The sequence below is a fragment of the Lonchura striata genome, chromosome 4, assembly GCF_046129695.1.
Source record: "Lonchura striata isolate bLonStr1 chromosome 4, bLonStr1.mat, whole genome shotgun sequence".
Lineage (NCBI taxonomy): Eukaryota > Metazoa > Chordata > Aves > Passeriformes > Estrildidae > Lonchura > Lonchura striata.
Window position 1 is genome coordinate 72,302,996 of NC_134606.1, and position 27,945 is coordinate 72,330,940.

Sequence of the window (27,945 nt, forward strand, 5' to 3'; positions counted from 1 at the left end):
TTTCGATGTGAAATCCACAAGTTGCATTTATTTTTTGTTCTCACAGAGCATGATTTGAACGACACCGTTCACTTCCCGAGCTCGGCCACCAGGTCCACAAGGAAAAGACATCAGGTACTAACAGATTCTTGGGCAGGTTTTTGTTGATCCTCATCACCTGCATTTTCTTCCTCTTTTTCTTCTACTTTCTCCACCTGAGGTAGGATTCCATCAAGGTTCAGCTGCAGACCTTCGCTGGTGGAGGATCTGATAACCAACCTCTGCACAATGGGATCTGGGAAAACAAAGGGCACCACCACACTGGTCACTCCACCCTTTCCCAGGTCTCCAGGCTGACTGCTCCCAGCAAATGTTTTCCATCAAGCCAGTAAAAGAACACCACAAGGAATCAGGCGTGACACTCCAAATCAGTAGAAAAGCTACTCAGGGCAGAAAAGCTAACCCTCACTAAACTGGGCTGATGTAAATTGATTTAAATTCATTTCAATAAACACCCCAAAACACCACTTTCTTAATCTACTTTTTATTTCAAGTCAGGCAACCCCTTATGGTTTTGATTTGGGCTTCTCAAGGCATGTGTACTTGGCTTTATATGGTCTGGTCTCTGCAGCTACTATCAGCAGCATCACCAGGAGAGAGGCAGGATCATTCTTCTGGCAGACATTAAGCAAGTATCAAGACAAAAAAAGGGGTTTTTAGCTTACACGAAGTTCCTTCCCTAAAATTCTTTCATGAATCACCATTTCCTCTCCAGCTAAGCAGGTGCCCTCTGCTTAAAGTTGACTTTATTGCTCCTTTTGCTAAGGAATTAAGAAAAAAAAAAAAAAAAACATGGAAAGAATAAACTTTTCCCTTGGAGGAGCAGGAATTTTAGAGATACATGGGGGACAGGAATTGAATGACAATGCAGTAAAGAACACCCATGTCCCACTTGTGTTTGCTGCAACCTGAACAACCACGTGAGAACAGCAACTCCTTACCCAAATTGGACGGCTTGAAGGTGCAGATATCGTGGATAATTGTTTTCAGGTTGGCAATTATGTGCTCAGTGGGCATATCCAGCTGCAAAAGGACAGTGCTAAGTTAGTTATGGTGATGCCTGGAGCCCAGGTTAACAGGTCTGAAAGCACTGGTTTATTCCACATTTGGATAGGTTTCCTTTGTCCGTGCTCCCTGTGAGGGAGTGACAAATCCCATTAACAGCACGATTCAGGGAAAAGAAGTATTTTACACATGCTGATTTGCTCATTGTTCTCCCTGTTTCCATTCAGGATGCGAAATTCACAGGGCTCTGTAACAACATGTAGCCTTAAGGGGTGAAAAATCTTAAAAAAAATCAATATATACACAAGAGCTTTTGCAAAAACCTCATTAAAATGAAGGATCTGTGGAAATAAGGTTCAAGAAGCAGCTGTCAAAGACCACGAAATGCATCAACACCTACAACTGAAGGCATTAGGAGCTTGAATAGAATGAAATAAACCAAAAGAACCAGCTCATCAGCTCCATGATGAAGACAGGCAATGAATGCTCAGAAGGTTCCAAGCACTCCAGAATAGTTCCCACACCCAAATGAAGATGCCAGCTTCCAAACCAGCTTCCCACAGTAAATCCCTGTGGATGCACACCTGTCTTGCTGTTTGAAGTCTTGAACGCTTCTCTCCAGAGCAGCACAAGGGGCTGTAAGAAGGTTCAGGTAAGTTATTTGTTCCCTTCTTATTTTTTAAATAAGTTTGACTCCTCCAGAATTCCAGCTACACACAAAAACACAGACAAGGAAGCCCTTGGAATGCCCATGCACAGCTCAGAGCAGCAAATGAGAATTAATAAACTCATTTGTCCCCAACACTGCCAGGCAAAGCTTCAGGCATTTCCTACCCTTCCTGCCTGTGCCACCCTCAGGGAGAGGAACACTAAACATCAGGCAGGATTACAAAGACACAAACCAGAAGGAAAATTAAAAAACGGAGCTTAAGGCAGAGAAAATAAATAAGCCAAAATTAATCCTCTATTTCACGTGTAACACAAATAGTTCTTGCTTTCTATTCCAGTTCAGAACTATAGTTATTAAAATTAAAAATCTTTAAATATTTGGTTAAAGCAAAGATTTTTTGACTCTCCTGTGCATATTGCCCATGGACTTACAAACCCATAGTTTATTCACTTATAAAAAAAACAACACACAAAAAGTTTAAAACAAGCTGAAGATGCCACACAACAAAGAGCTCTATTTTCTTCACAGGTTAAAGAAAATGGTTAAAAACTTGGAGAAACAGATTGAAAACATGGGGTTTTTATCCCCCTCTTTGATTACTACAGTTCTGCTCAGGAGAGAAAATGTAAGAGGTGTCTACACAACTTACTCTGGCTATTCTTGTCTTGATGACACTCTCATCCTGTACTGTATACTGGTGGCATTCTCTGAAGAACTGCACCATTTTGGCAATGTCACTGCCCAGGGAATCTATTAAAAAAAAAAAAAAAAAAAGAAAAATTGTCTGAGTAATACTTATTAGCACAGATGGGTGTGGCACCAGGAAAGAGATAATTCAATCCGTTAATTAAGGTAAACACCACTCCAAAATGTAGTTTCACAGACAGGACAACTGTGTCCTCACTGGGATCACAAAAACATTCTCCATGTTTCCTCCTTCCCCATTCATCAGGAATAGTAAGCATAAGGGCAGCTAGCAGGCAAATGTATCTGGTTTCTTATCCCAGATTTCCCTGTTGCAGGAAAAAATGGATTCCCAAAGTTCCTTTTACCTAAGACAAGTGGTGCAGTCCCATCCTAACACCCACTGCAACTACACATCCAGATAAAAACCATTCCAGTGGCACCCCCAGGGCTCCACCTCCTTCAGGAACAGCTGCAACCAAGAACTTCTCCTTACTTTTCCTGGTGCTGGGGTACTTCTTCTTCAGTTTGTTCCTCAGGGGGATTAACTTGGGTATTATGGCAGGGACAGCCACGTAGAAATCAGCCTGGATTTCATCCTCCAGGATCTGCAACAACCACAATTCCACTTTTTGGATTGAAGCTAATTTAGAAAAATGTCCAAGCACAGAAACCCATCTCTCACTCTCCACACTGCCTGCTGCCTCCCAGCTAGAGTCCACTGGACATCAGGCTTCCCCCCCTCCCCAGGCCCCATTCCTGTTTAAATTAGGATATTTATAGAATTCTTTAAGAAAAATATATACCCATTTGATTAATTCAACTCCTCCCACGATGGCAGCCCCATGCTCCCGAGCTACCTCAGCTTCTTGCTCATTCTGTTGAGAGAAAAAAGTAATTTAAAAAGATGGACTACCAATTAGGCTGTTGGTCTGCTGCCAGCTGAGCCCAGGGTGAGAATTCCAAACAATTATGTCCAAAGAGTCACCAAATAAACCCATGGCAGCTCTCTGGGATCATCTCACACAGATAAAATGATTATTTGGGAAAGGACAGCTGCAAGAGTGTGCTGGACACTAAAACCCCATGGAAATGAAGAAACCCTGGCTCATGCACCTCTGTGAACACCAAAACCCCATGGAAATCAAGGAACTCTGGCTCAGCCACCTCTGTGAACATCAAAACCCCATGGAAATGACAAAATCCTGGCTCAGCTACCTCTGTGAACACCAAAACCTCATGGAAATGACAAAATCCTGGCTCATGCACCCCTATGAGGGCCAAAATCCCATTAAAACAAAGGAACCCTGGCTCAGCCAGCTCTGTGAACACCAAAATCCCAAGGAAATGAAGGATCCCTGGCTCAGCCACCTCTGTGAACACCAAAACCCCAGGGAAATTAAGGAATCCTGGCTCACCCACCTCTGTGAACACCAAAACCTTGTTCACCTCATCCGTAAAGCGATGGGGAAGAGAGACACCACTGGAAAAAGGCTCCACTTTTTTCTGGCAAGGGAATAAAAAAAAAAAAATCAAGCAAACGACCAGAAATTATGCCTTGAGGGTAAATTACATCACCGCAGGCAGTTGGTCCCCTCAATATGGAAAAAAATGAAAATGCAAACGAGGTGAGGGACTGCCCTCACAATGGAGCCAGTGTGAACAGACCCAAAGCCTCCAGGAGTGCCAGAATTCCCAGCCCACCTTCTTGGGCAGCGCCATGTCCAGGAACACGTTGATGTACACAAACTGCTTGGGGTGGGTGAAGTCCAGCTCCTGGAACCTCTTGAGCATGGCCACGGCCTGCTCCAGCTCATAGGAGGGTCTCCTGTAGAGCCATGTCAGGTACACGTCGTCCACGGGCTTGCTCAACAGTGGCCGCCTCCGAGGGAGGGGCTTCTCCTTCACCTTCTCCTTCACCTTCTCCTTCTCCTGCCTGCCCCTCTTGGCATCCTTTTTGGCAGCTCTAACACCAAAGAAAAAAAAAGCCAGACACGCTGCGAGGTCACCAGTTGTCTTATTTTTCACAGCACTCGGATTGGATAAAAAAGGTTTTCTCCTCCCTCTCCCCGTGGCATTTTGCATTCCGTTGAACACCGAGAACACTTCATTCTCCTGGCTGCTTTTGCTTCTCCCAGCCACGCTGTGCTATTACAGAGATGGCAAATTCAACAATGAAAAGCCAATTCAAGGATGGGAAGGGTTTCAAATCGACTCCAGGAGTTCAGCAGCTTTCACGCTGACATGCCACCCCGCAAAAGCACAGCCCAAAAGCACAACCTCAAGCTTTCCCTGTGCCATTAACACTCCCTGCGAGTCTCTGGGAGCCTGTGGGACGTCCCCAGGGCCAGTGGCTGTCACACCAGCACTGCGGACACCAAACCCCCCAAACACTCCCCAACACCTCCCGGGACGCCGGACCCGCACTCACTTGGCTGTAGCCGCCGCGTAGGGCCGGGAAGTCACGGGGCCCACCACGGCGGGGACGAGTCGCTGCTCCAGCCCGGGGAGGATCCAGCCGCACCGCGGGGACAGCGCTGCGGGGCGAGAGCAAACATCGCCTCAGACAAGCGCCGCGGCGCCCTGCGCCCCGACCCGCCCGCACAGGCCGCCCTCCAGCCCCTCGGGGCCGCGGCAGAGGGAGGCGGAGAGGCGGAGAGGCGGAGAGGCGGCGGCGGCCCCCTCACCTCGCCACAGGCAGCGGGCGCTGGGCGCCGCCATTGTGCCGCCCCGGTGCGCCACCAGAACCACTCCCCGCGGAACTCCCTCCCCGAGAAGAAGCGTTCCGGCGGGCCCGGGCGCTTCAGCGGTGTGCCACACACCGCCGTCCCCCCAACCCGGCGCGCCCGGGCCTGCCGTTCCGCGGGTGCGCGGGTTCCGGCGCCTGCCCGCTGGCCGGGGAGAGGTGAGCCATTGCCCGAGGCTGGTCAAGAGCCTCCGGCTCGCTTCTTCAGCGGCCTGAGAGGGGCCCCAGGGCGAAGCCGGGGTCGTCTCGTAGCGCTGCAGGCCGAGCTGGGCCCCCTTCCCCAAACCAAGATGGCGGCGGCGCCTGAGGGCAGCAGAGCCGCGGGCCGCTTGCACCTGTTGGGCCCCGTCCGTGCGGGAGAGCAGTGCCCGTCTGATGGTCAGTGTCACCTGCTGCAAGCCGCGGCTAATTCCAAAAAGAGATCTTCTGGCTGCCGTCTCACCCCTATTCCCTTGCGGCCTGGGCGGGAGAAGAGGTCCTAATTCACTCTCCCGGAGCAGCATCCACTTACAAAGACTTTGTTTAAACAACTGCTGAGCTGTTCAGATTCACGCCACAAACTGTAATGGTTAAAGGGAGCTTTTATTTCACACTGATGTGCTTTTGATTAAAAACATTCCAATCCCGTAGTCTTCCCCAGTCAGTGCGTGTCCAAGAGTTTTTGAATCGGGCATATGTGGCTATGGAAAACTCCCCAATGGATGCGTGTGCAAGAGATTTAAAGCAGACACGGGTGGCTGTGTAAAACAAGCTGTAACAAAACTGCGCTCATCCAGTCCGACTCCTGGCTCAGTGTCCTGGGAAAGGATGGACATGGAGAGGTGTGAGGGTGATGGGAGGAAAAGGAACCCTCCTCGACTAAAACACCTCAGCTGACAAGTAGCAACCATTTGTTTAAAGTTCCAGGGGGGAGATGCAATGATTTTGGACGGGCACTTGGCACTGTGGAGGGGGTGGGTGTGAGACTGTTCAATGTGCATCTGTGGCCAGGTAACTCACATCCTTCACCATCTTCCCTCAGTCCCCGGTGAGCCTCTGGCTTTTCAGCCACCAGGTCTCTGCCGTGGACCACGGATTTTGGGAGAAACACAGGCTCGCAGGTATTGCTCACCCATCACCAATACCTCACTCGACCCAAAGCCTGTTTGCTACCAACATTCCCCACTCCATCGATGAGGCCTCTCCCACTCTCCAGCCATCAATGAACTCCTTGTGTCCAGCATCAGTTCAGGCAGCTGCAGCAGAAAGCAAATTCCAATTAAAAGTGCCAGAGCCTGATGTCTTGTCCCTCCTTGTGCTTCCCCGACCGCTTGTTGCTTCTTCAGACATTCCCTACGTCTCCTTGGTGCTTTTTTTTTTAATTTTTTTTTTTTTTTTTTTTTTTTTTTTTTTTTTTTTTTTTTTTTTTTTTTTTTGGTACCTGCGCTTTCCTGCTCCGGCTGCCCGCAAGGATCCGTGCCACCGACACTTGGGCGCCAATAAAACCCCACTGCCTAGAGGAGGAGAAACAAAGGTGCCAGACAGCGAGCAGATTCCCGCACAACCAAATCCCCGCTGCTCGCCGCGGATCCCCAGGCGGACTGGACTCGTCCTTCTCCCACCGCAGCGCGGTGACAGCCGCGTCCTGGGCTGTACAACCGAGGGGCAAAAGGAGGGGGTGAAGGCGGCCGGGGGTTCTTTCCTGCCCGTGCCGGAGCTGCCGGAGCCCGCCCGTGAGCGCGGGCACGGCCCCGCCAGTGCCGCGCTCCCCCCGCCGCGGCCCCGGCACCGCCCGCCGCCGCCTCCCGCGCCCGCCCCCGGCTCCTCCGCCCTGCGCGCCCCGGCCGCCGCTCCTCCTCCTCCTCCTCTTCTTCCTCCTCCTCCTTCTCCTCGCCGCCGCCGCCGCCGCCCGGGCCCCGCGGCTCCGTCCCCGCTGCCCGCGGGCCGCCGCCCGCATGTCGTGTGCGCCCGCCCCGCCGCGCCGCCGCCGGCCCCGCCGCCCCGCCGCGCCGCATGCAGGTGAGAGCGGGCGGGAGCGGCGCCGCCGCCATGTCGGGCCCCGCGGCCGGGCCGCGCCTGCGGGGCTGGGGCAGAGCCCCCGCCGCGGGGAGATGGCGATCGGGGCGCGGGGCAGCCGCGGAGCCGCCCGAGGGGATGCCGCGCTCGCCTCGGAGCCGCCCGTGGCGGCCGTGGGGTGAGCCGTGCTCGTGGGGCCCATCCCGGGCACGGGGGGACGAATCCCGGCCGTGGGGTGAAGCCGGGCCCCGGAGTGAACCCTGGCCGTGAGGTGAGCCCCGGTCGAGGGGGCAGATCCCTGTCGTGAGGTGAACCCCGGCCATAGGGTAAGTCCCGGCCTGGAGGGGAGCCTCAGCCCCGGCAGTAATCCCAGCCGTGGGGTGGTTCGTGGCCGTGGGGCGAAGGCTTGGCCCCAATCCCCTTCACGTGCCGTGATGGGATCTTGGCCTGGCGCTGCGGGTGACCCCAGCGTGTTGGTGAGGCTGTGTTTGGGGTGACCGTACTTCAGGGCTTGGGGTGTTTTGGGGAGATGCTGGTCTCGCCACCACCTCTTCCCAGTGGTTTCTCAGTGGTCGGCAGCAGTTCCGAAGGAGGAGGATGACAAGAGTGTCACCTGCAGTAAAACCTGGGCTGCCAGCCCAGGCGTGCTGCTTGCAAATGAAAGCACGCACTTCAACGCTGAGTTTTGTTACGGTCTGGGGCTCGCTTGTTAAACTGGGGTGCTCCTGCTAAATGTGGTGGAGGGCTCTGTTGCTCCCAGCCACACCACATTTTATCTGACCTTCTGGAAATCCTTAGACCAGTGGCTTTTATCGGGCTCTTTTGGAAACTTGGAATAGGCTGAGTATTTGTTTTGGGGAGGCACAACTTCTCCTGAGTTGCCATGCTGATAAGAATTCTACACGGCCTTGGTTAAGCAGGGAATTTCTTACAATTAAAATGTGAAGCTCCCCCACAACTCAGAGCTAACCTAGAGGGCCAAACACCCACCCAGGAGTTGTTCATGGTGTGTAGACGTGGCTGATAATGAAAATGAATACATGTGTTTATTTTTAAAAATTAAAAAAATAGTACATTATTCCTCACGACCCAGGGAATTCCTAGAATCATTGTATCATCCTGTATCCCCGTTTGGAAGGCCATAGAGTTCTGGTAAAGGCAGAGCACGGCCTGCCAAGGAGTTTATTTCTGTGCTCTCCCTATGAAAAATAGGGAAAGTGGTCCTGCCACATGTCCCTGTCCCGGAGGGCAGCATCCATGGGCACGGCTGTGGTGCCTCCCGGCACATCCAGGCTGGTGGGATGCTGAGTTTGTGCCGCAGCCCGACCTGGGGTCCTGGTCCCTCCCCACCAAGGGAGGTGTTTCCAGCCTGATTGTAGAATTTTGCTCTGGAGCAGATGGACAGCATGCACTGCTGACACCTCACTGCTCCGTGCTCTGGAATGATGATCCAACCTGCAGGATTGTGTCGGTTCACCCAAACAGAGCTTGTGTTTGAGCTCCAGCCCGGGCATTACATCTCCTCCAGAGGTGACTCCAAAAGCCCCGTGGCAGTGTGCCTGTTGGTTTCACAGAACAGTGGAAATTCTGCAGTGCTCTGCTGTCTGCTAAGCAAACCCTGTTAAACACTTTCAGTTTTGTTCCCTTCTTACTATTAAAAGCGGGGGCTGCTCTGAGTGCTGAAGTACAGCACAATTTAATTTATTCCCTTTTATCTCTTCCTACAGGAGCGCTTTCTCATTTCATTTGTGCATTTAATTGAAGGCTCAAACTCAGTGTAAACGGCCCATAGGTGTTCCCGTGCAAAGTTTAGTTCTCTCCCACACTGGGAAGGCCAGACCCTAACATGTCAGGGCTGTGACTCCCCATGAGCAGGCTGCTGGACAAACTCACCCCGGCAGCAGCGGGAAGAAGGCAGAACTTTGCAGCTCCGTGGCGGTGGCTGCGGAGTTTCCCACCGGCGGCGCAGGGCGAGCTGCTGCCGGCACAGCTCTGTCTGTGACCCGGGACTGACGGCTGCAGGAGCAGACTTATCTGCACAAGTGCACTCTTACTGATAGAGCTTGTTTTCCTTTCCTCAAGGGTGTTTCTCCCCGTCCCTGGGAGCAGCGCTGCTTCCAGGGATGGAGCCGGCTCAGGCATTGATCTGCCTGGCTGGGAAGGGAAGGGAAGGAAGGGGAAGGCTGCTCCGGGTGTATTTGCCATGTGTGGCTCTCCTCTTCCCACCCGCAATCTGTAGGAGCCCTGTCACATTTGCACCAGGAATCCCCTTGTGGAAGTAAGTGACGTTAGGGCTGTTCTCTTTCCATGGGATAAAACTTCCATTTTGTGGGAGAAACTGGGAGTATTTTGTTGTTTCTCATTAAGAGCCGTGGTTTTGTAAAAAGCCAGGCAGGCTTTTGACCAAGTTTAACTTTCACACCAGTCGTGGGAGAAAGAAGTCATGAAGTGATCCCAAGGTATGTGTGTGGACTCTATTAGGAGAATGAAAAAGCCACCAGTGGGGAAAAATTAATTAATTTCCACACTGGGCAAGCCTCTACTTAATTTCAATCTAAACCACCAAGAATTAAAACTTAGAGTTACGTAGATTGCAGCAACCACTGGCTTTTTTGTTTGAGCCAATGTGCACAAATGGGGGGATGTGTTTCTTTTTTTCTTATTAAAGCCTTCCCCAAGGTTTTAGGTGATAAAATTATCCATCAGTAACGTGCATAATTTCCAGGCAAACTTTCTTGAACCACCCCCAAGAAGTTCTGCTTCTATCAGCTGTAATCTGCTGGACACTTTTGGGTTACTGGGGCTTAAAAGGGGAGATAAATCCAAATAAGTGCTTACTTTTTATTTGCTTACTGTTCAGTGGAAAGAGGTTTGGGGAATGCCAAAAGGGCGCTTGAGGCATGGGATTGTAACCTCATTTGCAGACTACTGAGAAAGCAAAAGTAACAGGGGAGCTTAGTTTTTTGGTAGCATAAGATGGCATTTGTGAAAACTTTAAAAAAATAGGTTAAAATATGTCTTAGGCATATTTAGATTCAGGAGGATTTGCTGTGGTATTAGTGCTTTAGAGCATTAAATGCTAAGCCTCTTGTAATTTTTTTTTGGTCCAGATTCTGTGGTTCTCTTGATGTCAGGTTGTGATCAAGGGGCTTGTTACAGTGACAGTGTGGTGTAACTTCACCTTCTGATTAATTCTTTGGGTTTCCAGTGATTTGTCCGTGCAGCTTGTCCATCTCACCTGTAATGGTTAAAAAAAAAAAAAAGGGAAAAAAAAAAAAAAGGATGTTTCTCTATCAAGATCCTTAGGGGTGACAGTATTTCTGGAATTCTGCTGCTCTCCTTCCCTGTCTTTTGTGCGCCTCGGGGCTGTTGTCAAACTTCCACCACAAGACCACCCCATATAGAACAAATTAAAGTAAACTGAAGTGTCTGGCAGGAAGTGGCAAAAAGAACTTGACGTGCACAGGATTGCTGGTCCCATTTGTGCCTTCAGATCTCGGAGCTGGACACAGAGAGCACCGTGGAAGGCCTTTAGCTGAACCTGCTGACTGGCTCTGTTGGCAGCTCAGTAAATTCACAGAAGGGCTATATGACACCTACCTCCAGTGGCAAGGTACTGAGCCTGACTTGGGTGCTGCTGTGTGGGAGAAAAATCTTCTCTCAGAGTTGAAAACGAGAAAAAAAAAATATCCACACTCCCCCCAAAACAAAAACAAACACCAAACTGAAGTTACTCTAAAGAAAAGAGAGTACTGGAAGAAAATCTTCCTGGAATCCTGGCAGTCTCCTGGGCATCTCCTTACAGAGATGTAACTTTAGGAGTGCTCAGCCACCACCAGGAAACGACTGGATGGGTGGTCATGGAAAACAGAATTAAAGAAAGGCAGAAATGCTCTGTGTGCTGTCCTACAAGGAACACATTTTATCCCTTGGAGTGGGAGATGTTAAACCAGCACTTAGAAAAATGCTCCAGGAGGAACAAAAAACAGCTCCCAGCAATTGTAGCTCCAAGTGAGGTGCAGTCAGTGAGCACAGGAATTTTGGGAGCTGCACCCAGACCAGGCGAAAGAAGAGAAGCCCAGTGAGCTGTTGAGTGTCTTACACACAAGTAATTTAACTGCAGTTTGTAGGTCGTGTGTGCTCACCCCTACTCTGGCATTTCCTGAGGGCAGTCATTAGTGCTGTTTATGAGTGCACAGCACTGTTTATGCTCAGCATTCACCTAGGTGGGGTGTACTGTCTTCCCCATTCTGCTTGCCTGGGTGGGGAGGAGCTTGCTGGTTTTTCTGAGAAAAACAGAAAAAATGTGAATAAAGGGGCTGTGGGACTCCCAATGCAGATTTGCAGGGTATGAAGGCTGCAGTGTAAATGCACGTTCTAAATTAAAATTTTCCCTTCAGCAGGAGTTTAGTTTTGGGTTCCCCCCACTTGCAGCTGGAGGGTTGGGAAATTTCAGACATGAAGAGACAAATCCTTCAGAACACCCTGCCACCATTTCTGTTGATTTGAATCTGGATTATTCCTTACCCTAAACAAAGCATAAAGGGAAACCTCTTGTGCTCTCAGCCAGGAGCAGCAGGAATTTTTATGGAGGCAACTCTTGTCCCATGGGCCTTTCCCCTTCCCAAGTTCTGCACCCACCTGTACTCTCCAGAGGCCGTACTGGAGACAGGAATTCCAAGCAAAGCTCCTTTATCCTGGCCACCAGCCCTTCCACAATTACCTCTGCAAGTCAACAGCTCCCCACACTGCTGCTTCCAACAACCTGGAAGGGAAGGCCCAATTAAACATCTTACATGATTTTTTAAAGGCAAAAAAAGTTCCTAGGCTGAGGCAGCTCTGCAGGCTGCAGGAGAGGGAGCAGTGTTTAGCCTTGTGTTGCTGCAGAGGCACCCTCCTCCTTGCTTCAGTGTCAAATACATCTTTTTAAGTTCATCAGATTCCAGGAGTACAAAGGAAAGTACAAAACCCATAAGCTTTAGGTCAAGCTGTTAATAATAATCAGGATTTGTGGCTGGTGTTCAAGTTTGCTGTTTACCCTTTAGGGCAGCTGAATGAATTGCTCGGGTGGTTTTCCCCTCGCTTTTCAGGAATGCTTCCATCTGAGTGAACATCTTTGTGCCTTCTAATCACAAATTAGTTTTGCTTTTTTTTTTTCTTCCTTCCTAAGAAATCAATCTAAAGGCCCTTTCAAAAGGCTCTGAATTTAAGCACCATCTAAAGAGAGTGCTGAAGCCCTCCTTCTGCAGAGTTGTAGATCTTTTTTCTCCATAGGATACTCAGAAAATATACTTTGTATGCTTTGCTGGGTACCACCATCCTGTGTGAGATCACAAGGGGGGTGTATGACACACAAAAAAAAAGCCCTTTATCCCAAGTCAGCCTCGGCACGTGGAGAATATCCTTTGCTCTTCCTGCTTCTCCTACAGCTTAAAATTCAATTTCTGCTTATTGTGTTACATTAGTTTACAACTGGCCCTGGCAGCGGGAAGGAGCTAGCACAGGATGAACGGCTGCCCAGGCAAAATTCCCACTTGTGAACGCCTTTCCTTGAATCCCTTTTTGTTCTGGAAGGTTAAGAAAGCAAAAGGAAAGCAGGACCAGATGACTTCTCCCATACCAGAACAGTCCCAGGTGCCAGGAAGAGCCGGGCTCACCTTTTTTTTTTTCCCCTCCATCCAAGTCAGATCTTGCCACTGGGAGCAGGTCAGTCTCCAGGGACATTTTGTACCTGTGCAAAGAGCCTCTTCCTCCTCCTCCTCCTTAGTCTGGAGCAAAAGACTGGGAAGGAGTGGAATGCAGCAGAGGAACTAGGAATGTTTGGAGTGCATGAGAGAAGCCCATCTATCGAGTATTTTGAGACCTGTGCTGAACTGCAAGGTGTTTTTCTGGTGTTCTAGGAACCCCCAGGTGCTTCCTGTGCAGGTAGACGGGGAATAATTCAGTTTTAAGTCATTGACCATCTATTTCATGGCAGCTGCAGGTCTGAACAAAACAACCCTGGACGTGGGGAGATGAGTATAACTCACATGTATTTTCTGCTTGGAAAATTACCTGGTTGAAAACCTCAGGCTGTCAACAAGGCTCCAGCATTCCTGAATCCTTACCTGCCTCTTGACCTACCCACTGTGTCTGTGCTCTTCCTTTACTCTCCATTTCTGTACATCAGGGGAGGTAGCACCAGGCCTTTGGACTGCATTCATCTTCTTTAGCTTCCTTTCAGAGAGCTCTGTAATTAACCTCTCAGCTGCCAGTAGGTTAAGAAATACCAGAAAATCAACCTGTTTGGAAAACTACAGCAAAACTTTCCAAAGGTATTCCCTGGCTTTAGGTGAAATCCTTTTGCCTGGCTGAACAAAGGAACTCACACAAGCTGAGCCTCTCTTCTGGAACAGGTCACCCAGAGCAGCTGTGGCTGCCCCTGGATCCCTGCAAGTGTCCAAGGCCAGGCTGGACAGGGCTTGGAGCAGCCTGGGACAGTGGGAGCTGCCCCTGCCCTTGGTAGGGAGGTGGAACTGGATGGGCATAAAGGTCCCTTCCAGCCCAAACCAGTGTGGGATTCTGTTTGCAAGTTTAAGTATGGTGGAAACGCTCATGGGAAAGACTGGGATAATCAGATACAGAAGCAGCTGAACTATCCTTCAATATTCAAATAATATGCTTTGCTCAGGCTATTAGGCAAACTTTTTTTAAAATGCAAAGTAGATTTAAACACACCCTCTGGAGAAGAGGGTTTATTTCTATGAACTGGAGGTTTTTAACTGATCCCTTCTCTCTTCTCTGAGCATACAAGCCCAACTACTTTGAGCACTAGTGCAGCATCCTGTGGCCTGTTCGGACTGAAAAGGCTCATTTATTGTGCCAGTGATTGCAAAACAGTTTCCACTACTGTGTGTGCTTTTTCCTTTGGCTTTTTTTCCTTTTTCTCCTCCTTCCTTTTAAAATCTTGAGCTTTGACTCATCCAAAGTTACCTGTGGTTGAACAAGGCAAGCCTTGTAACCCTAAAGCTGTTTGAATTAAATTTTACAGTGGCAGATTCTGTTGGATTGTTGAGGGAGAGTAACTTAAGTGTTGCTGGGCTTTGCTTATTTTGTGGAAATGCTGGTAGTCTCCCACTGAAAAGGGAAGATGACACCGTGGCCATGGAATTCTCCCAGCACAAACTTTGCTTTGAAGGATGAAAGGGTATTGATGATTCCAGCTCTATCTTAAGCTTGGTTGATTGAGAAGACCTCAGCGTGCATGGATTCGTAATTCCCGTGTAGTTTTGCTCAAAACCCAGGTCAATAGCTGACTCCTGTCCAGGTATTGATCCTGAGGAGTTGAGTGAGGCACGGTGTTGGCACTCAGCACAGCCTGAGCAGGGTCTGTATCATTTCTGAGGAGTGACTGCATGGCTGTCAGGTCAGCCTTGTCAGTAAGGCAGCCCTTCCCTGCCGGCTCGCAGGGACACTGGCACACCACGGCCCTGCCAGCTCACTCTGCTCGTGCTCTTGGGAGTTCTGTGTCTCCCCAGTCCCAGGAAAACCTCCTGCTTTAAGCTGCAGCCAGACTTGGCTGCTTCTCTGCCATGCCCACAGCCCAGGATGGTGTTTTGTCTTGATGCAGGACTGGCTTCTTCCTTCCCCAGACTCCCGGTGACTTCAGCCCCTAATCCTTTAAACCACTCTGTCCTGGATCTCATTAGAAGCCCAGCACTCTCCAGGGGATGGAGCAGCCTTACAAATGGGTCATTTCTCTGAAACAGTGCAAGATACTTGTGTAAATAAACAAGCACGCTGTTTAAACCAGCCCTTTGGGGGCTTCTGATGACATTTATATACAGGCTGGCTGCTGGGAATACTTCTTGCCCTCCAGTAGCCCCTTGCACGCATTTCTGGTAAGCAGAGCCTTATTTTTGGGAGCAGCCTGCCCTGTGTTTGCATGTGAAGCAGCCCCAAGAGCTGCTCTGGAAGCACAAAGTGTAAAAGGCACCAGACAAAGGCAGGTGTCACTCAATGACCTGATGTGGGTCTCCAGGAGTTGTCATGCACACACTGAGAGGTAACAGGCTGTTTCCAGCACGGCAGGAACTGTTCCTGTGGAGCGAGAGCTGACTCTTAAACCAAGCACAGCAATAAAAAGCAGCTGTGTAATGCTGTGTAGGATTTCCATGCAGTAAATAGTTCAGCTGGTCCTGTAAGTGGGGGTGTGACATGGAGGAAAAGGAAGGGTGGAAACCTGGATAGGCTTGTGTTACCTGTGATTTAAGAAAAGACTGGTTCATTTAGAGGAGATGAGGGAATGAGGGGAATAACTAGTGGGTGTATGTCAGTGGGACAATTAGCATTTCCATCAAGTGAGTGCCAGTTGGCTCTGGAATTAATCAAACACAGCTCGTTCCCTCCCTTCCCACTCCTCCCCTTGGCTTTTGCTGTTTGCTTCTGACTCGTCTGTGCTTCTCTGGGCTCACAGAGATAACGTGGAACCCCCTAGGACTCCAGCACCACTGCATTTACTGCCAGCTGCAGGTTCCTGCTTACCTCTTACCTTTCCCTATTCCAAACTTGAATTTCCTTGTGCTCTGTCAGCGATTCTTTCAAATCTCCTCAAACACCGTTTTTGAATTGTTTGGGGTCTTTTTAAATAAAAAAAAAAAAAAACACAATGAGGCATTTATATTTGATTCCCTGCTAACCTCTATCCCCAGTCAGGGTACTTGGAATAAGAAGCTGGAAAGACACAGTACCTGGGAGGGCAGACTCGGGGTGCTCGTTGAATTCTTGGGAGAGGCAGTGTACACAGAGGTGGTTGGACACATTCCTGCAGTAAAGCACCATGACAAAAGGTCAGATCCATGCCAAAGACCATCAGAATTCCCCATTCTCCAGTATTTTATTGCTGATGTATACACGCTAGATGCTGTGTATAGGGATATAGCAAATTGTTTACCTTCAGCTAACACAACTGTACACACCCCAGTTATTGGCAGGTTCCTTTGAGTCCCCTTAGCATACCCTTGAACAGTCACCTGATTTTCCTCCCCCATGGAGCTCTCCAAGCCAGTTTTTGTGTTTGTGGGTATTGGCTGTTCTTCTCTTCTCCTTGGGAAGGCCGAAATGGGGCGACTTTTGTCCCGCTCCCCTAAAAGCAGAGCAGTGCAGACAAGCAGCCTTCCTCTCTCCCTTTTACAGCCACTCAGGCCTGATTGCAGAACACAGGACTAGAGAGAACACAGAAATGAACAGACACAAATGGTGCTGTGTCCCAGCTCTCAGCTCAGCTCCCCAGCGTTGGACAACGTGCGTGTACACACGCGCACGCCCCGCCAGCCAACAGCATCGCTAATTCCTGGGAGGGATCACCATATGGAAGGGGATGGACAGTCAGCTGTGCTCACAGGAAGGAAGAGCCACTCAGACCTGGCTGCTGGATTGCTTCCAAAATGCTTTGGCAGTTTGACTCACCCATGTACAGAGGCTGGGGGAAATATAAAAGAGTCACAAAGAATGTCACTGGGCTGAAGGCGAGGGTTTGGAGCTGTGCCAAACATCCGTGAACACAGGGCTGCAGCAGGAGGCAGGCACAGCTCTTCTGCATTTGCCTCTTTTATGCATTGAGGCATCAAACAACTCTTAACAAAACATCTTACGGTCCCTGTAATTTAAGAAATGCATCTTCAACACTCTTTGGGGAAGGGACTGTGTGTTTGAAACCCAGAAGTTCCTGTTGTTTGCTGCCCAAAAAACATTTCTTCATGTTAAAAGCCTCTGCTGCAACCCAGTAGCTCAACCTTTGCTCTCTGACACCCTTCACACCTTTAGTAGTGTTCCAGTACTCTTTTCTCCAGGCTTTAAATGATACCCATTTGCATGCCTCATACACAGAAACAGCCCAGCAAATAAAGCAGCATAAAACCCCAGAAGTCCAAGGAAAAGGCCAGCACAGACCTACTGGTGGAAACACAGTAGCTGGCCCTGGCCCTTTTTATATCCACCTCAGAGAGCTGCTTAGGCTCACCCAGGACTACATTTAGGGTTGCAACTGAGTAATCCTCCTCTGCCAGTCCCCTCTGGGTTTTTGGACACAAAGAATTCCATTAGGAAACCCCAGAGTTTAAATACTGTTCTTAATAACACAGTGATGTCCTCATCCCTAGGTTTTCTTTACACAAAATGAGAAAGAGATGCTGTGTTTAATTTACACGAAATCGGGGTTGGCTCTGTAGCAGAGAGCAAGTTTTAGTAGCTTCAGAAGTTTTTCCAATGGGAGCCTTTAGGAGAAAAGCCTGCCAAAATTTGCACTGATGCACATCACATTTTGGAGTTGACAGATCCAGGAAACTCAGTGTAGCTCCCTGAAGATTGAGCAAAAGCAGGTTGGAATTTCTGGATATTGTTTTAGTTCCAGGACAAGCAGAGTGGGAGATAGGAATGGCAGGAGTTGGGAACCTGGGCAGAATGCATTTTTTGCCTAAAAAGAAAATTACACACAGTGACTTTCAAGTCTTGCTCAATGTTGCTGTGATGCAGAAGGAGAAGAAAAAAATGCATTTGATTTAGGTTTGTTTTCCTCTTTCTGTAACTGTGGCAATGACACTGCTGCCTGTTTGACTCACCACGATTTCAAAGCAATATTAAAGTGACTAACAGCTGAAAAATGTGTGTGTCCTTTGCTTCCCAGCTCAGGGCTCACTTGTGTGGAAGGCCCCCGATGGCCACACATCGCTCTGCATTGGCAGAGCACTTCTGTATTTCAACATCGTTTATTTGGGTGCCCTGCCAAGGAGCAGTCCTGGAGCTTTCAGATGGTGTCAGGGGGCCAGTGGGCATCGCTGGGCTGGTGTGGATGGGCAAGGGGTGGCTCAGGTGGTCTCAGCACCGTGGTTTAAAGGACTTCATCACAGAGCACTCACTCAGATCCTGGGGTCTGGACTGCAAAGTTTGCCTTGTCTTGGGTCCAAGTGCCATAGAGGCACAGATCAGTTTAAGATCTGACAGATGAAACAGCAAGAGCGGTGGAATAGGGCTCGTGTGGCCTGGCAGGGGCTGTGAAGAGTCTGTTCAAGTACTCCCCACTTTCACACCAGCACTTGAAGAGTGAAGCTAAATCCAGCAAAATTCAAGCACCAGAGATTTGGCACTTCCAAAACACAGCCTGCGTGTGTGTTGAGGGGGGAAGGGCCGTTCTGATTTTGGGGTTCTGGAGCAAAGATAGAAGGATTTCAGGCGTAATCCCTTGTCCTTAAATGACTGGTTCCCTTCATGGCCCCATGCCAAGCAGTGTGAGCGCAGAATCCTCTTATCCCGTAGCTCTGCTGGCCGTGTGATCTCACCTGGAAATTACTGGGGGCTATAATTAGATGTGGGGCTCGCATTTGCCCCTCCAGTTTCCTTGGGCCTTCGTCAGGGAAGGAAGCAGCAGCCCTGTAACTGAGACCCGTGGCAGGGGACAGCCCTGACAGCTCCTGCTCCGTGCCAGAACGCTGGTCTGGCTGTCAGCATCAGCTGGAAAACACTGCAGGACTTGACCCTCCTCAAGGGAAAGTGGCTTCTTTGGTTAGCTGGACTTGCTGAACAGAACCCTCAGCTTGTTACCTCAAATTCAAGTTGGAGCTGCTTGAAAAGCTGACTGTAGGAAAGTCTGTATGAGGGAAGAGCTGCATCCTCTGAAGCAGCTGCTTTGGATTTGTATGAAATCAAGGCTCCTGGATTTTGTGTGTCCGGGGAGGAAAAGACCAGCCAACAGCAAACTCGGCTAACCTCGTGTTTTTAAATCACACACAGAGTCCTGCTGAGCACAACAACCTAGGGAGGCATGGAATAATCAAACCTGTCCCTGTGTGCCCTGGCAAGTAGATGGTTTTGGAATGGGACATCATAGCTCCTGGCTGACAGTCAGGAGGATTGGATTAATTTGGTGTGCACAGACTCATCTTTAGGCTTCTGATATTCACAATTTGCACTGGGCTGGAGCCCTTTGTGCCCCAGAACTGCTAAATGGGAGCCTTACTTGAGCTCTTTTTACAACTCCTGGGCTGTTTGGAATACAACAGTCTTGATTGATCCCGAGCATGAAAAAGCTGCATAGTTAATGAGAAAATGGAGCTAATTCCGCCTCAGACTGCAACTTCAGCCTTGTATAAGTGCAGTGGAGAAGTGGGACTGTAAGTTGAAGTTAAGAGCCGTCTCTTCAATCCTTGGTTCCCTGTGCAAGCTACAGGAGGGAGCAATCCAGGAACAGTAGAATGCTTCTGATCTTGTCTGCAGGTTCTGCACACAGCAAACAACTCCGTGGGTTATGGGGGATAAACTGGGAAGCCAAGCAGGGGACTGCAGGAACCCCAACTTGTTAGGAGGAAATGCTCTTCTCCATCCCAGAATTCTGCCCAGGTGTGAGCACCTGCTTCGCAGCCCCATATTTGTTGTGCACAAACTTTGGGAAGTGTTGTTGCAAGGTATCTCTGGGAAAGGTCAGATCATGGCTGGACAGAAATGAAGGAATGCTGTGGAGTAACAGTTGTGATGTTCTTTCAGACTAACAGGGATGCCAAAGGAAAAATATGATCCTCCAGATCCTCGCAGAATTTACACCATCATGTCGGCGGAAGAGGTGGCCAACGGGAAGAAGTCGCACTGGGCTGAATTAGAGATCTCGGGTGAGTTGTTTGGGGTTTAAATTCCCCCAGTTGGTGCCCCAGACCACCCCAGATCCAGAGGGGCTCCAGAGTGAACCAAAGCAGAGTTCTTTGCTTTCCTCTTTCAGGGAGAGTGCGGAGCTTAAGCACGTCGCTGTGGTCGCTGACACACCTGACTGCTCTGCACCTCAATGACAACAACCTTACTCGCATTCCACCTGATATTGCCAAGCTTCACAATCTGGTTTACCTGGATCTGTCATCCAACAAACTCAGAAGTTTACCAGCAGAACTAGGAAACATGGTGTCTCTCAGGTGAGGGGAATTATTCTGGTTAACTTCACAAAAAATCGCTGGCATGGGATCAGGACCAAGAGTTTCAGTTTGTTTCCTGTGCCTGTATTTCAAATAATCCAGAAAAATTCCAGGATGCTGCAGAGCTTCAGTTCTAATAATTAATTTAGGGTTCACTGGGTTTTTTTTCTGATTGTTGATATATCGCTGTTTCCATCCCTGGTTTCATCTTGGGCTTTGTGATGTTTTTTCCCCCTAATGAATGTATTTCAGTCATGCTTTGACATGGGAAGATTGGCATATCTTTCCATAATAAAATTCAAATCTTTCCATAATAAATTTCAGGGTGAAAAGTGTTCTCTTTGAGGACGAGCAGTGTGCAGCACCTTAGGAGTTTCTTCTGCAGTAATACTCACCCAGAGTGTTTTTGCATTTGCTGCAGGGAATTGCTTTTAAATAACAATCTGTTACGGGTTTTGCCTTATGAACTTGGACGGCTCTTCCAGCTGCAAACCCTGGGTTTGAAAGGTGAGCTCTTCCTAATTCCATATTCCTATGAGTTCACGGGAATCCTGAGGGGGGATGGCCTCCAAACCTTCCTTATTACCTCAAGGTTTTCTTACAGGTTATTTTAAGCATTGGGTTGGTAGCAAAAGTGACCAGGCAGTTGGGAAAACAATGCTTCTCTTTCTTAATACTGCTAAACTTCTTTAGGAGCTCATTTTGAATCTGCAGTCAGGGAAATAAACCCTTTAGCCTGCTGAGTTAATTTGTCTGTTCTCATTCTGGGAGATTTTCTTTGGGTGGAAAGCTTCAAGAAAGGCAGGCAGCTGATCCCCCTGCTGTTGTTTTGTGCTGTTGGCAGGCAATCCTTTATCCCAAGATATTCTCAGCCTCTACCAGGATCCAGACGGAACCCGAAAGCTACTGAACTACATGCTTGACAATCTAGCAGGTACAGCCCTAGGGGTCTGGTGCAAAAAGGCTTTAGAAGCAAGATTTGCTGTTAAAAGAAGACTCTGAACCACTGGAGGGAGGGTATTTCTTCACTGCCTTAGTATTTTTGTCAGGTGGCTCCAGTCACATCCCAAAACACACCCTCACACCCAGTGGAAGAGGCTGATGTGTACTGTCTAAGGGTCTCCTGTGTAACAACCAAATGTTCTTTCTGTTCTGTTTGAAGCCCTACAATTACCAGCCAAGGGCAAAGTCTGCCCTGCTGAAGCCATTTTGGTTCTCCCCACCAGAAAGAATCATTTGAATGCAAGCAGAACATCAAATTTAGCTTGAGAAACAGCAAAGCCATTAAGAACATCCAGTACCTGACCTCCGTTCTGCTTTGTGGCTCTGTAACTGAGCCTTCTGCTTTGCCACTCCATGTCTCCCAAGTCAAGGCACTGCATGAATGATGGATGCAGGATAAGGTTCTTGGAGAAGGGATGGCTGAACCATGGCTGAGCCAGGATTTACCCCTCCTTCTTCAGCAGATTATTCAATGTGCAGGAGTATTTCGATGGTGCTTCTAAATCTGAAAACAAGAGACAAAAATAGTCACAAATCTTACAAATGACAATTTTTTCCCTTACTAGAGCTACTCATTTAAATGATTTTTGCCTCCTCTGAAGACTTGAGGAGTTGGGGATGCAAAACACATTATTGTTCAGTCATCACTTTGACTTAGGAACTGTAACTTACAAATAGAAACTCTGAATTAATCACTGGTTTAATTTTTTTGTAGTTCATCCAGAGCAGCTGCCTCCAAGGCCATGGATTACTTTAAAAGAACGAGACCAAATTCTGCCCTCAGGTAAATCTGTGCTCACAAGGTGGCACACTGGGAAACTTAACTTGGGATTCTTTTTCCTGGATCAGAGTGGAAACAGCCATTTGTTCATTTGCACTAGAAAAATTAACCTACGGCTGTGCTGTAAATACCATTTTTGTCATTTGAACGGGACGCTGGGCATTCCTTTTCCACATTGGGCTTTGTCACAGCTCTTCCAGCCACTCCTGCCCAAGACAAAGAGACAATCTCAGAGGCTGACAACCTTTCCCTTTCTCTCTCTCTCTGCTTGCAGCTTCATTTACAGTTATGTGTTACAATGTGTTGTGTGATAAATACGCCACCCGGCAGCTCTATGGCTACTGCCCATCTTGGGCACTCAATTGGGAGTACAGGAAAAAGGGAATCATGGAAGAAATTGTCAACTGTGATGCAGACATCATTAGTCTTCAGGTAATAAAACATAACTGCATTTTCCATCAGAAACAGAAAACACGAGTCTCCACCTTTAGCATTAAATGTTCCCTTGAGAGCACCATAATCACCTGCTCGATAGCAAATTCCAGATCTTGCCAATGCAAGCTGCATCTCCTTATTCCAATGTCAAGCACACCAGGTGTGGTCTACTGCTCTTCAAAATACACCTGTCACTTTGCCTTTGGGAAGGATTCCAGGAAATCCAGGAATGCACATCCATTCCCCGCAGGCCATTAGTCTAGGAAGGGACATGGATTGTGCAGCTTTTCTGACTGCAAGCCAGGGCAGGCACAAGGAAGGGTTTCTTTCACTTCTTTAGCCTGAGGTGTTTGTGTACAATTCCAGGAAGTGGAAACGGAGCAATACTTCACCCTTTTCCTGCCAGCCTTGAAAGAACGGGGATACGATGGATTCTTTTCTCCAAAGTCACGTGCCAAAATCATGTCCGAGCAGGAGAAAAAGCATGTGGATGGCTGCGCGATATTCTTCAAAACGGAAAAGTAAGGGCAGCAGCAGCTTCTAAAAACTTACACTAAAACATCACAACACTCCCAGTAATTAGGATGGAAGTTTCCCAGAGCCTGAGTTGCCTCTCAGAGTTTTTACTGCTTCCAAAGAGAAAAGTGCAGCTCTTGGGTCCTGCCCAGAACCAGCTGGAGTGGTTTGGAAGAGAGGGAGCCTGTGGGAGTAGACAGGGATGGTTTTCAGATGGGGTCAGTGCCCTGGGGGCTGTGGTCACAGCTGCTCACTGTGGTTCTCTCCCCGTTGCCCAGGTTCACTCTGGTGCAGAAGCACACGGTGGAGTTCAACCAGGTGGCCATGGCCAACTCGGAGGGCTCGGAAGCCATGTTGAACAGAGTGATGACCAAGGACAACATCGGAGTCGCCGTGGTGTTGGAGGTGGACAAGGAATTATTTGGAGCAAGTGAGTATGACTGTGGTGTCCTCACTGCTACTCAACTCCACAAACAGGCATGAGTTATTGCCAGGTAATCCACGCTGTTCCCGTTGGTGGTGCAGCCAAATTCAGCCCATTGGTGGCTCAGACAGGCACAGACTACAAGGTCTGGTTGTGCTCACAGCAAGATGCCCAGCATTTGCTTTTCTCCTTTCAAGCTTTTAGCCCTACTTACTTACCCTGGTACATTCTGCTTGAGCAGCTCAGCTTTCCCAAGGTCACTGTGTTTACACACATTTGCTCTTACCAGTAGTTGGCAACGATGTTCAACTTCTATTTTCAACTCTCTTCTCCACTGGATTGACTCCTTCCACCCTCCTCCAGGGATTAGATGTCAGTGCTAATGTACTGATGTGGAAGAAGGAGATTATCAGGTATCTTTTCCTGCTTCTTGCTTGACTGACTGGCACATTTTCATTAAGTTTGATCAGATGCAGCAGCCAATTCCAATACAAGTAAAACTGCCACCCTGCTCTGTCTCCATGGCTGGGGTTTTCATGGCTTCAGAGGAGGAGAAATTCCAGGACTGGAAGGAGCTCCCCGGGCTGTTTACAGGCATTTCAGCAGGTTTAAGCAATGAAAACACACCCATGTACTTGCTGTGTCTGACCCTAAACCCTGAGGAGCTACACCCCGAGTATGAACAAGCAGGAATGCACTGCATTCACAGAACCTTTCACTGCCAACATTGTTTGTCCAGGTATGAAATCGCTTCATGTGGACAAGCAGCTGCTCATCGTGGCCAATGCCCACATGCATTGGGACCCCGAATACTCAGATGTGAAACTCATCCAGACCATGATGTTTGTCTCAGAGCTGAAAAACATCCTGGAGAAAGCCTCGAGCAGGCCCAGTAGCCCGACAGCAGATCCCAACTCTATCCCTCTGGTGCTGTGTGCAGATCTCAACTCACTGCCTGATTCAGGTAAGGCTGGTTTTTTGGCCTGACTTTTAACTTACCTTCTTGGAACGTTCAGGTCCACTTTTTCCTCTGAAGGCCATGGGGTTGTTCTGCACTGCCCAGGGAAGGCACGGATGAAAGCTTTCCTAGGAACTGCTGCCTTTGGAAATCTGGCTGAGGAGACTGCGAGTCCTCTGGCTAAGTCGCCTGCTTTTCGTGCTCAGCTGGACACTCCAGGAGAGCTGGCTGCACCTACAAAAGTGTAGAAAAGCACAGTTAGATCTTAAATAAGCCATTAAACAAGCATCCGTGCCTGAAGCAGCAGTAAGAAGTAGGAAAGGAGGGAGTTCCTGATGAAGACTTTCTAAGGAGAGGGGTTTGCTTTGCTAACTCTGATCTCGTGATGTCTCGGTGGCCTTCTGGTTTTTAACAGACTTGGCCAAAGCTGTCTCCAAGCGACTCCCTAAACCCTTCCCCTTGCCCACAGGTGTAGTGGAATACCTGAGCAATGGCATAGTAGCTGACAACCACAAGGACTTCAAGGAGCTGCGCTACAACGAGTGTCTCATGAACTTCAGCGGCAACGGCAAGAACGGAGCCTCGGAGGGCAGGATCACGCACGGCTTCCAGCTGAAGAGCGCCTACGAGAACAACCTGATGCCTTACACCAATTACACCTTTGACTTCAAAGTAAGCCCCCAGCTCCGGCACACGGCGGGCTCTGCTCTGGCTGCTCCCTGACCTCGGCCACCCCCAGGTCCATGAGGACGGACGCGGGGCGCCGGGCCCTGCCCTCACTACGCTCTCTCCCTCTCTCCGCAGGGTGTGATCGACTACATTTTCTACTCCAACACCCACATGAACGTGCTGGGAGTGCTGGGCCCTTTGGACCCTCAGTGGCTGGTGGACAACAACATCACGGGGTGCCCGCACCCGCACATCCCCTCGGACCACTTCTCGCTGCTGACGCAGCTGGAGCTGCAGCCGCCGCTGCTGCCCCTGGTGAACGGCGTGCACCTGCCCTCCCGCAGGTAGTGCAGCCACACGGGCTCCCACCAGCCCCACGGACCTGTACACTTGTAAATCCCACTAGATAGGAGTGAAGTATGGCCAACCTTCAGCTGCTTCTTCGAGCTCCTTTCCTTATGTGTTTGATAAAGAGATTTTGCACATTTTGGTGCATATTGGTATCATTTGGCACTAGGGCTGGAACCAAAGTATTATTCCCCTTTACAGGTTTTTAATTTAATTTTTGTGTTTTGTTGTTTTGGTTTTTTTTTTAATTTTACTTTAAACTGGCTTTTTCTTTTCAGTAGGAAGCTGCACTTCTAAATGGACAAAAGAGATTTAAAAACTTGCATTTAACATATTTCAAGGTAATGCTTTTTTCCAGAACGTGGCAAATTGAGCCAACCTTTTAGGAGAAAGAAAAACAAAACTAGAGATGCTTGTTTTGTAGGAAGAATGTTAGAAATACTGTTTGTATGAATCCAAAATGGAGACTCGACTCTGCATCCGACATGAATTTTGCACATTAGGAAAGCACTTAATACCTGACTCTAAATGATTGGCAGCATGGCCCTGCCCCTCATCTCAATACTATCAGAAAACCAAAGATAGCCAAGTGTCTGTGATCAAATTCGAGCTCTAAATCCTCCTGATTCCAATTTGTGTGGGAGCTGTTGTCAGTCAGGGCTAAAGTAACAAGCTGCTGGTTCCTTCCCAAATGTTAATGCTCTTTGGATGTGTTGGAAATCCTTGTTTTCTTTCCTTTTAATTGCTCTGGGTGGCCAGTTCAAAACCTTGTGCCTCAAGAGGCATTAAACATGATGCAATTTTCTGGGGAAAAAAAAAAACAAAACAAAACAAAATAAACCAAGTTGTTTGGCTGCTTAATGTTTAAAAAAAAAGGCACAGTGATAGGAAAAGGTCGTGTCTGTGTTTTTAAGTTTTTCTTTATTCTGCTTTTTTGCTGCTATAAGATTTTCTTGAATTTCTATTTGAAACTTTTCATGCACTTTACTGTTTCTAGTCTCCAAATGTGATATTTTTAATAAATGAAAAAGTTTTCCATGATGTGAATGAAATTTTTAAGCAGATTAATAAGCCTATATTTATGTCTCATTAGTATACTTCAAAAAAAGTCCAATTTGAATTGTGAAATTAGTTTTAAATACAGAAGAGCCATCTTGTGTCTTGCAAAACTGCCAAGTCAGGCTGTTTCTCTTTAATCAAACATTTCCTTTGTCATTTTATACACAGGAAATTTTCCATAGTGGGGAAAAAAAAATTCAATTGGACTTAGAGGAGAAACTATTCCCTGACTCTTGACTAGGGCCAGGGAGAGGGTGGAGTAGGCCAGAATGCAAAAATGGGTTCAGCAAAGTGACAACTCCCTTGGAAAAGTGCCTAAAAAATGGGGGTGTCATCTGTGGTCTGGGATCAATTGGAAGCAATGGGAGCTGGGAGGAATTCCTGCGCAGCACTTGCTTTGTGCAAAAACAAAACAAAATAAAGAACAAACAAGAAAAAAACCGGGGGGAAAAAAGGAAGCCCTTTCCAGAGATGGATTTTCCTCTGGGTGCAGGTATCTCTGTTGGAATATACCTCAGCATTCCCTTACCTGGCCATGGCACATGGATTGGAGAGCACTGGAAAGTAGAATAGCATGAAAAACTTAATTTTGTGGACATTACCTTTCTGTATTCAGCTGCTGTATGTTTCTGGGGAGTGGGGGGGATGCTCTGCTCCTGGAGGTGTGCTCTAACCTGCTCCCCTGTTCCTCCAGCCACGGTGATCCCAGCGTGAGCAGTGTTTCCTAACCATACTTCACTCCCAATATTTTTTGAGCTGTTTGTATAAAATGAAATTTCCAATTCACCCGTGATTGTCTATGAACTGCCGAGGAGCCCATTTAGTAATAAAAATCAAAACCCAGCAGCAATGTTTTGTCATGTGGGGGTGGGAGAGGACGGGGATGGGAAAACTCAAACCCTGGCAAACATTGTAAGCTGCTCCAGCTGGATTTTCCTTGGATTTCTAGCGATGGAAGTGTTCCGTTGCAGGAAGGTATTCCACTGGATTTTCTCTGCTGCACTTCCCAAAGCTCGTCACGCTGCGTGGTTTTTAACACAAAAATGTTTTTTTAACAGACATTGCACAAAAAAACCCAGTTTTGTACGTGTTTCAGTCAATGCACATGTTTACCTGCCTCTCCTGTACGGCTCCCTCCTGTTTTCCTCCTGGTTTTCCCTTCCCAGCAGGAGCAGAGAGGGGATGGTGCTTTTTTTTGCAGCCTCAGTTCCCAGCATGTTGCAGGCAATACCTGGAAAAAAGGCCCCAAGCCCTTCCCTGTTCCTCACTGCCTCCGTTTGCTTCCCAAAACACGGTGCCTGGTGTCCACTCCCAAGCGACAGCACTGCCTAAAGCCAGCAGAGAAAGCAAAATCCAACACCCTTCTACAAGCAACTTTTTAAAGAACTCAGTCTGGTGAATCTGTCCAATATGGGGTTTTGTGTGTGTATATATATATATATACATATATATATATAAAAGAGAATTTTGTACAATGTAGCTGAATATTTCTGCTTCCTTCTTTCACTCTTAAGGAGACTGAACCTTACACAAGTTTGGTCACGCACACTCCCTCCCCCTCACCCTTTGGTGTTCCACGGTGACACAGGCCCCGAGAGAACCTGGTGGGAACCACTCACATCTTAAATCTCCTCTGCCAAGCATCAGCCAAAAACTCGCTTGAATTAGAAAATAATTTTACA

The 27,945-nt window shown here is 48.3% G+C and overlaps 2 protein-coding genes and 1 long non-coding RNA gene across 4 annotated transcripts; 1 reads left to right on the forward strand and 2 right to left on the reverse strand.

The window, feature by feature from the left end:
- Positions 1–5,199, reverse strand: MRPL1 (mitochondrial ribosomal protein L1). The gene is made up of 9 exons (XM_021531608.3): positions 5,086–5,199; positions 4,830–4,935; positions 4,103–4,364; positions 3,821–3,904; positions 3,205–3,276; positions 2,895–3,006; positions 2,364–2,464; positions 981–1,062; positions 1–274 (listed from the first exon to the last, which is right to left on the reverse strand). Exons 1-9 carry the CDS (start codon positions 5,117–5,119, stop codon positions 111–113), a joined length of 1,017 nt encoding a protein of 338 aa, XP_021387283.2. The 5' UTR covers positions 5,120–5,199; the 3' UTR covers positions 1–110.
- A 511-nt stretch (positions 5,200–5,710) lies between these two features.
- On the reverse strand, positions 5,711–6,893 carry LOC110471217 (uncharacterized). 2 transcript variants are annotated; one of them, XR_004148224.2, is made up of 3 exons: positions 6,565–6,893; positions 6,269–6,379; positions 5,711–5,941 (listed from the first exon to the last, which is right to left on the reverse strand). It is a non-coding gene; the product is annotated as an uncharacterized LOC110471217 (long non-coding RNA). The 2 variants fall into 2 exon arrangements; XR_013339907.1 differs by lacking the exon at positions 6,269–6,379.
- A 203-nt stretch (positions 6,894–7,096) lies between these two features.
- CNOT6L (CCR4-NOT transcription complex subunit 6 like) lies at positions 7,097–27,742 on the forward strand. Its single transcript, XM_021531582.3, has 12 exons — positions 7,097–7,142; positions 19,656–19,777; positions 19,885–20,071; positions 20,493–20,578; positions 20,916–21,005; positions 21,789–21,857; positions 22,129–22,286; positions 22,656–22,810; positions 23,084–23,235; positions 23,969–24,193; positions 24,657–24,859; positions 24,992–27,742. The coding sequence occupies exons 2-12, from the start codon at positions 19,666–19,668 to the stop codon at positions 25,202–25,204; spliced, it is 1,650 nt and encodes a 549-aa protein (XP_021387257.2). The 5' UTR covers positions 7,097–7,142; positions 19,656–19,665; the 3' UTR covers positions 25,205–27,742.
- Positions 27,743–27,945: the final 203 nt, after the last annotated feature.

Excerpts from the sequence above, each read along its gene's own strand:
- MRPL1 (XM_021531608.3), bottom strand. The coding sequence starts at position 5,119 with ATGGCGGCGCCCAGCGCCCGCTGCCTGTGGCGAG. Across the intron at positions 3,905-4,102 it reads ACATGGCGCTGCCCAAGAAG|AAAAAAGTGGAGCCTTTTTC; the intron begins GTGGGCTGGGAA and ends TTCCCTTGCCAG. Across the intron at positions 3,007-3,204 it reads GAGTTGAATTAATCAAATGG|ATCCTGGAGGATGAAATCCA; the intron begins GTATATATTTTT and ends TGGTTGTTGCAG.
- CNOT6L (XM_021531582.3), top strand. The coding sequence starts at position 19,666 with ATGCCAAAGGAAAAATATGATCCTCCAGATCCTCGCAGAATTTACACC. Across the intron at positions 22,287-22,655 it reads CAGACATCATTAGTCTTCAG|GAAGTGGAAACGGAGCAATA; the intron begins GTAATAAAACAT and ends GTACAATTCCAG. Across the intron at positions 23,236-23,968 it reads CAAGGAATTATTTGGAGCAA|GTATGAAATCGCTTCATGTG; the intron begins GTGAGTATGACT and ends TTGTTTGTCCAG.